The following is an 8372-nucleotide window of genomic DNA, read 5'->3' as shown; positions in this document are numbered from 1 at the left end:
TCAAACAAATTGGGTTGTCTGCCCTGGTCCCCAACTGCTCCTATTGGAAGGCTATTCCAGAATCTCACTCCTTTCATGGTTAGAAACCTTCTAATTTCCAGTTTAAATTAGCACTGGAAGCACTGATGAACTTTAAAATACATTTTAACATTTAAACTGTTTACTTTCTTCACTTTACTCAACTTGGACAATGAAAACTGACCCGCTGGTATCAGTGTCTGGTTCTCATGCACTAGTACAATGTCACAGTGAGACGTTGAAAAGAGTGTTGGGGAATTTTTAAATCTAAGCAAAGGTGGTTTTTGTTTGTTTGTGCACATGCTGCATGGCAGTGTCGTTTTAAGTACATTAAGATATATACAAACTATTAGCCTTTCTGAGCAAGAAAAATTTGAAAGTGATATTGTGCCTGAAGATTAAGTGTATATTATCACTGAACATAAGTATTTCATGACGTGAAAAGCAAAGCTGTTAACCCTATCTGTTTGTCATATGCACACGTATATTGTAATCATAAGTATACTGTAATGTTACTTAGGACTTATTCAAGGGCAAGCCTTTACCAAACAATAAAATGTACTATGTGCTACACCACCTAATATTACATATATATGTAGAGAGAAAGAGAGAACTAATTACAGGGCCTATTACTTCAGCAAATGGGAAAAAATGCACAGAGAATAAAATCTATACCATTCTGGTAACATAGAGCTGGTTGCTAGTAACCATTAATGTATATTGTCAAATACTTTAGTTTAAACAGGGATTGACCTTTATATTGGTATACATACATCTTGACAGACTATTCTCACTCTGTTTAACAGTTGAAGTAACTTAAAACATATTGTGTAAGGTATATTTACTAGACCCATTTTTAGCAGTTTTGCATATGTTGGCTAGTCCTCACTAACAAATTACCCCTTTATATCCAGCGCCTTGTAACATAGCACTGGAAATACAATTTTAAATTCATTTAGAGATGCAATTAACATATTTAGGTTGTGTATGTAAATAATTAGTATTTAATGCAAGTAGGGAACAGGGAGTATAACAAAAAAAGTTAAGCCAATCTTAGTCAATACATTTGCTTCTTTATTTAGAATATACTCTACATCTGGATTAAAAAAAAGTTTTAAATAAGCTTCAGTACATGTACACTAATGGAACCCATCATCCGTCCAGTGACACAGGGATGTAGTTTAGTAAACTGGCTCTGTCCTGGGTAATAAATGGAATTTTTACAACAGTTTTATTATTTTCATTGGCTTATTTTCAGCCTCATATCAGCCAGCTATACAGCCAGCACATACAGGTACAAGTCATCAGTCTCCTTACTTAGAGGCGAACAATAACTCCTCACCCTGGACAGAACAAAAATTCGAATAAACGAATATTGATTAATGTACACCTTTCTCTGTTTGTGCGTTGGTAAAAAATAAGAGGCCTGCAATTCTACGATCATGCAAAGAAATCTTACACATTATATACACGTCTTTTATTGTTATAAAAGTAGTGCAAAACAGGAAAGAAAGAAGTGATGCAGTTTCCACTAGGAGGACGGCCGCCTCCGCCACCACACGCTCTCAGCAACTACTGGCCTCGGTCACCCTCTGTCATTCATTCTAAGCTCCCAGACTAGGAAACTTGATACACCCACGCCGCTTCGCTGCCGCCGCTGCGCAGGCAAAGATCCCCGCCGCCGTGCAGCCCATAGCTGCTCGCACACCCGGGCAGGATGTGCCCGCCATGCGTCACGGTCCCCTCCCCCTCCCGCTTGAACGTCCACCCGCCCCTGGCGCCCCATGCACACGCACACACACACACACGTCTGCCCCCCTCTCCCTGCCCCCCTCCTCCACGCTCGCAGTCCTTCATTCCCCCTCTGGCACGCGCCCCCACCCGCTTCCACTGTCACACACTCGCCCCCCCCTCCATGCCCGTCCCATGCTCATCCCCCTCCATCTGCACGCGCGCACACACACACACACACACACACACACACATGCTCCTCGTCCCCTGGGCGCGCTCCCCTGAGCCCCTCCCTCCCTCTCTTCCCCCCCGCCCCCCGGCAGATAGGGATCCCTTGCTCGGAAGCACCCCCACCCACCCAGCCAGCCCATGCCAAGCCCTGCCCTGGCTCAGTGCCCCCAGTTGCTGAAGCCGATCTCCTGCTTGTATCTGTTGGTGAGCACGTTGGCCTTGCGGGTGAGTTTGGAGAGTACCGTGTGGAGTCCGCTCAGGTGATAGTGGAATTGCTTCTCCAGATCCTCCTCCTCCACCGCGGGCTCCGGCAGGCCCCGGCCAATGTCCCCGCTCAGCTTGTCCTTCTTCCGGCTGGCCTCCTCGGCGCCCTGCTGCAGCACCCCCCACTCGATGTCGTTGCGGATGGACTTGAGCAGCAGGTAATGGCTGTACATGTCCCTGCGGGAGAAGAAGGCGCCGGCGTCCCCCGGCGAGAGCTGGGGATCCCCCTCCCCGCAGCCGCCCCCCGAGTCCAGCTCCTCCAGCAGCAGCGGCACGTCCCGCAGCAGGCTGGGCACCATCACCGTCTGGTCCATGTTGTTGACGGCCCCGATGAAGCGGTTCATGGCGTTAAAGAGGGAGTGTTTCTGGCTGTAGGAGTCGCAGATCTGCATCATGTTGGCAGATGGGTGGGGTGCAATGCCAGTGATCACCGGGTGCCTGGGGAGCACGGACACAGCAGCTGGTTCCTTCTTCTGCCCCACCAAATCTCCTTGCAAGGGCCACCAGGAGCCAGGCCTTGTATCTCCAAAGCCTTCCCCCCGCTTGCTCGCTGCAACGCTCAAGGGCGGTTTGCTGGAATAGAGAAGGATAGATGCTGTTTAGATGGAAGGCATTTTGCGCCATGCGCCAACCCCCAGTTATCAGTACTTCCTCTTCCTACCCATAACCCTCTCCCAGAGCTTCACCTTTTTCTCCCCCTATCCTTCAGCAAACTCCTTCTTCACCCCCGTCCCCTTCAGCTCCCCGTTTTAATCCCAACCCCGCTCTGGGCTTTGCCTCCGATCTTTCCTCCTAACTCCGTGTACCTTCCAAGGCCGAGCCCTCCGTTCCTCCGCCCCCAAGGCTCCCTACCTCTCTGTGCAAATCTCCTCCGGCCTCAACCCTCTCCCGGTGGCCCCCTGCCCAATATCTCGCGGCATCCTTTATCAGCGCATCATCACCAAAGCCAGCAGCTAAGGGAGGCAACCGAGCTGCGTTTCGATTTCTCATTCAGAAGATGCAAGAGCAACTTCTTCCAGTCCACGCCCCACGGTTCAAAGAATGAGACTGGGGGATGGGGACGGCAAAGGGAGCGCCTCTGATGGCAGAAACACAACTCCTTGCAGCGGGAATAAATTAAAAGAGCCCCCTGTGAGCGTGACACGGCCACAGATCCATGCAAGCCGCCTCGGGAGCTCCCACGGCCATTCACCCCATCACCCGCTCAGATCAGGGGGACGCCGCAGGCAGCCCACACCCACCAAATGTCCTGTAGAGTCGAGCCTCACTGCCGGTTCTCTGGGTCTGGCTGCTGGTGTCCGGGTGTCCGTGCGTCACTGTGTCCCGCTGCGGCCGGTAGCCCTGCTCCCATTCCAGGAGGTGTATTTATAGCGTGTATGGTAAAATAAGGTGTTCCCAAGTGCCACCCCCTTGCAGTGCAGCAAGATAAAGGCGGCTCTGAGTGACCGCGAGTAATACCGGCTCCTGCTACAAGGGACGGGAAGGCGGCTCCGCCTCTCGCCTGACACCCATAAGGGGAGGGCGCAGCGCGCTCCCGGAGGCAGATCCTGCCAGAGCTAGTGGCTGCCGGAGGGAAGCCGGGTGGGCGAGGTACCAACTCCTGCTACAGCGCATCCCACCCATCACTCTACACCCCGGCCGGTGACGGGAAAGGAGCCAGCTGCACAGCGGTGCGCAAACCCCTGTTTGCCTCAGGGCCGAATTTGGTCCTGTTTCCTCCGGATTGGATTGGTTTGTTATCTATAGCCACATCCATCCATGCCTATGTATAGGGACCAGCCGCTCCTGACTCAGTCCCGTAGGAGTCAGTGGGCAGAGCAGGACACAGCGCGGAGTGGAATGTTGACTCTCGCGCTGAATCAGTTCCGTATCGGCCGGATAAGCCATGCAAACAGTGGCAATGTGAGCCCAGGAGACAGACACCTCGGGCAACTGTCAGAGAGGCAGTTCGAGTAAGTACCCCAAGCATCCCAGCAGGATAGGTCTGGGCATTCGAAAAAGAAAACTCCCTCTGGTTCCCAGAGGGAACCAATTTAATAGAACACAATCTTCCTCCTCCTCCCTGCTCACACGAGGGATAGAGTGCAACATACCTTACGCCAGCTGCACCCAACCCCCAGGAGGAAAACCCCTAACACACTCAGCCTGCAATTCCACGCCTAGTCAACGAGCACACAGCATTCCCCAAACCATCCTAATCCTCCTGCTCTAACACAAATCAATCTTACTTCTCCTCCCCAGACCCCGAAAGGAAAATCCACCCACCCCAATCTTCAAATTCCCGCCCCCCAACTCCAGAGAGAGAGAGTAACCCACCCATCTTTTTTTACGTACACCACTTAGCTACTCTGCAGATAAGCACTTTATACATGCCGTGTGGCTGGATTAGACAGCCCCTCTCTCGAGACAATACCGACTTCAGACAGACGTGCTACCGTGCTTCAGCGATACTTGTGTACCTTGGTCCAAGAAAGAACTGGATTGTGTAACACACGCAAATCCTCCCCATGCCCAGAGAGAGAGACAGACTGTTACACCCAGCTTTAAACCTGTTTCCTAAACCTCAGAGAAAGGGAGACTGTAAAACACCCAGTTTAAACTGCCTTTCGCTCCGCGGACCGTAATCCAAAAACAGGGAGTCTGGAACACACCCAGTTTTAAACCTCTTTCCCCACTGCCCAATATGTATGTTTGCACCTCAGTATGTGTCTGTAGCAGCAGGTTGTAACATGCCTGGTGGGAATGTATTTGGCACGGGTGATGATGTGGCTCGGCTCTGCTGCATTGTGGGGGAAGGGGATCGCAACGGGTCGGTCTCATATAGCGTAGCGAGCAAATCGGTGGTTTCGCACGCCCTAGCTGCATAGCCAGGCACGCCCCCAAGTGACACGCCGGCCCCGCATGCTGCTGCCTTTGAAGGGACTTTACAGCGAATGCGATTCCTCATATCGCGCTCTAAAGGGAGGGAGATGGAATCAGTAGCCCCTCGGAGTGCACACGCTAACTCCTCTCCGGTGCTGATGCGCAGCCGGCGCTCTGACCCCCGCATACGGAGGGGGTAATTAGCCGGGGAGGACACGGTTTACTCATCCGACTGGGATCCAGGAATGTAGTCCTGGTTAAACCGGTCTCTCTCGACCTGCTGTCGGCCTTCGCCCAACGGAGGAGATGGGAAGCGCTCCGCTCTCCCCAGCTGTGCCCTGAGCGGACTGGCTGACATTGGCATGCTGGTCACTGCCCCTAGCAGCAAGGGCAGAGCATTACAAAGCGCCGCTGTGCACCCCGAGACAAGGCGTTCCCTCCCGCCAGCTACTGCACGTTGCCCGGCTCCTGTCTACCTGCCTCCCTTCCCCCATCAAGCCCCTTGCTCTAGCAGCAGCGCTGCGCATTTGCAGCCAATCTGTCCAGCAACAGCCCGGCTTCCCTGCGTTGTCTTCTCCCAGCTGGGCAGCCCAGCCGCGGCTGCAACCGGAGCAGGCTGCACCGCGACCACGTGCACCGCCCTTCCCCCAGCCGGGCTGCAGCAGGCGCCGCTGGAGGAAGGGCATCTTAGGCCAGGCGCGCGACACGCCGCCCATTGCCCCCCCCCCGCAGGAAGGAGGCAAAACCAGAACGCGCGAAGGGAGGGGGCGGGCAACAGGCGCGCACTCGACCCCGCCCTATCTGGCTCTCTGCCCGCGCCCGGCGACTTAGCGGGCTGCGCCGGGGCCGGGATCACCCCACAGCCTCACCTCCAACCTCAGCCAATCGGCTCGCGTTCCAGTAGCCAGGCTCCGCCGACATACCCTCGTAAGCAAGATTCGGCGGCAGCCAATCAGAAACAACACTCACCCCCCCCCCCGCGCGCTCTCTCTCTCTCTCTCTCTCTCTGGCGACCCTGGTAACAGAGGCGGCCGCTGCAGGGACACGTGGGACGGAGGGAGATTGCCGTGCCGCGTTACCTAGACAACCGATCAACCACAACACGGGGCGGGGGCCACGAATGGGCGTCGATCCCGGCCCGGCGCAGGCAGGTCGCGGCGCCTCCGCCGCTGTGTCACAGTCGCCCCGCCGTGGGAGAGTTCAGTGCCCTGGGTCGCAGGGAGACTTTGGTCCCATCCTTGTACTGCAGGCACCCCCTACATTTCTGCCAAGTCAGGAGCACGCCTAGTGCCCGCACAGCTAGCGCGCACAGGACCACGCCTAAGGCCCACACGCAGCCCTGGGCACAGGCAGAAAAGACACACAGCTAAGTAGAGCACTTGCGGAGAATGCACACACCCAGAAAAACAGCGGCCAAATTAAACGAAGACGTTGTCCTCTCTGACTCCTAGCCAACGTACAAAAGCCACCCTGAACTTTCCGGTGCCATCTCAACCGCAGGGACAAACGATCTGTCCGCTGCCAGGAAGCACTAGCAAGTCAAAAACTAATTTTTCTGGATGTGAGCCGACGGCTTGCAATATTCAAATTCAAGTTATTGGGAAGAACAGATGAAAAACGACAAGCTGGCATACTGCCATACTGGCAGATTACCCGTAGGCCACTGTGAAATGCACAAAGGTAAGGCAGAGTTATCAAACACAGAATGAGTGACCATAGACTACAGTGGAAAGAGAGAGACACAAAGCACAGTGCAAACTCAGGGTAGAATGACTGTGCAACCTGTGAGACAGAGGAGAGACTTGAAATTCAACCTACATATGCATATATACATTTGGGATTTGGGATTGAAGATCATGGGAGAGACAGAAAAACCAGTCAGTCAGAAAGAACATGATTTCAACAGTACAATGAAATATATCTGATCAGCATGAGTAGCAGCAAGGCTCCCACACCCATCGTTCCAGCTGACCCTGCTGCTATTCCCTGTGCCGCTGGTGGTTGCCTGCATCAGAACTTCCATACTGAGTCGGACTAATGGTCCATCTCGTCCAGTATCCTGTCTTCTGACAGTGTACAAAACAGGGCAGTTGGAGTGATCCACCTTTGTCTCCCCCTCCTAGCTTTTGGCAGTCAGCGGTTTAGGGTCACCCCCAAGCATAGGGTTGCATCCCTGACCATCCTGGCTAATAGCCACTGCTACTCTGAAACCTATCCTCTATGAAGTTCTCTACTTCTTTTTTGAACCCAGTTATACTTATGGACATCACAATATCCCATAGCAATGAGTTCCAGAGATTAATTGTGCACTGGGTGAAAAAGTACTTCCTCTTGTTTGTTTTAAATAAATGGTCAGTTTTCACAACGGAGAGAGGTAAATACTACTGTTCAATATATTCATTAATGATCTGGAAAAGGGAGTGAACAGTGAAGTGGCAAAGTTTGTAGATGATATACAATTCAAGATAGTTAAGTCCAAAGCTGACTGCGAAGAGTTACAGAGGGATCTCACAAAATTGGGTGACTGGGCAACAAAATGGAAGATGAAATGCAACATAATGAATTTAAATATATCTTGTATAGTCTGCCTGAAACTTAAATATGGTCAGCTAATTTTATATTTCTTCAGAATGTGTAGGCATGTGTCCAAGCCCTTGACTTTGGATAAATCTATAAAGAGGCCAAACTTCATTGGATAAAACACACAGTGCTTCATTTTTTTCTACTTCCTTATATTCTGATTGTTTTAATAGACAGTATAAACAGCCTCTTGCAGATATGCTATCATTTGATTATTGCAGCACTCCTGCATCAGAATGAAATAAGGAAGCATATGTTTATGACTTTAATAACATGCAATTGTGAAGTACCTATAGGTACAGATATTGTATGTGTGTGCAATTCCTTCTTTCCTGCTGTTGGCAGGTGATCCCATGCATTTGTGGCACAAAGTTTAATCCTCAGTATCATTTGTTTTAAATATTTATTCTTTAGGGTGAGACCAGTGTGATAGCTATGCGCTGCATTGAAATCTGGGAAACCCAGCTTGTTCCTGTCTTTATCTGACTCCTCAGTCCAGCAAGGGCTGGGAGCAATGAGGAAGCTCATGCATCCAGTATCTGGTGGTGCAGGTGTGCCTAACATCGCTGTACAGCAAAGACTCTTGGATAGATAAGGAACATACTGATAGGGAGGGTGCAAAGGAAATCCTGTCCAAACCTCCTCAACTAGAAGGAGAATTCCTGTCATATAAGGTCTTGGTGGTG

General features: G+C 51.7%; 1 protein-coding gene and 1 long non-coding RNA gene across 4 annotated transcripts in view; one reads left to right on the top strand and one right to left on the bottom strand.

Moving 5' to 3' along the window:
• Positions 1-1071: 1071 nt before the first annotated feature.
• MID1IP1 (MID1 interacting protein 1) lies at positions 1072-4424 on the bottom strand. Of its 2 annotated transcripts, none has more exons than XM_048864289.2 (2): positions 3486-4424; positions 1072-2817 (listed from the first exon to the last, which is right to left on the bottom strand). In XM_048864289.2, exon 2 carries the CDS (start codon positions 2637-2639, stop codon positions 2139-2141), a length of 501 nt encoding a protein of 166 aa, XP_048720246.1. In that variant the 5' UTR covers positions 2640-2817; positions 3486-4424; the 3' UTR covers positions 1072-2138. The 2 variants fall into 2 exon arrangements, with proteins under 2 accessions (XP_048720246.1, XP_048720239.1); XM_048864282.2 differs by lacking the exon at positions 3486-4424 and adding an exon at positions 3097-3399.
• A 1690-nt stretch (positions 4425-6114) lies between these two features.
• The window catches only part of LOC125642652 (uncharacterized), a 41833-nt gene continuing 39575 nt past the window's right edge, over positions 6115-8372 (top strand). For both annotated transcript variants that reach the window (XR_007358461.2, XR_007358460.2), the window contains exon 1: positions 6115-6786. This is a non-coding gene — a long non-coding RNA (uncharacterized LOC125642652). The remainder of the gene's footprint in view (positions 6787-8372) is intronic.

The sequence above is a fragment of the Caretta caretta genome, chromosome 1, assembly GCF_965140235.1.
Source record: "Caretta caretta isolate rCarCar2 chromosome 1, rCarCar1.hap1, whole genome shotgun sequence".
NCBI lineage: Eukaryota > Metazoa > Chordata > Testudines > Cheloniidae > Caretta > Caretta caretta.
The sequence above is the reverse complement of the archived record's forward strand: the minus strand, read 5'-3'. Positions and strand labels throughout refer to the sequence as shown.

Bases quoted from the DNA above. Each gene is read 5' to 3' on its own strand.
- MID1IP1 (XM_048864282.2), bottom strand. From the start codon at position 3,164: ATGCCGCGAGATATTGGGCAGGGGGCCACCGGGAGAGGGTTGAGGCCG. The intron at 2,818-3,096 runs GTAGGGAGCCTT...TCTCTATTCCAG, and splicing joins GAGGAGATTTGCACAGAGAG to CAAACCGCCCTTGAGCGTTG.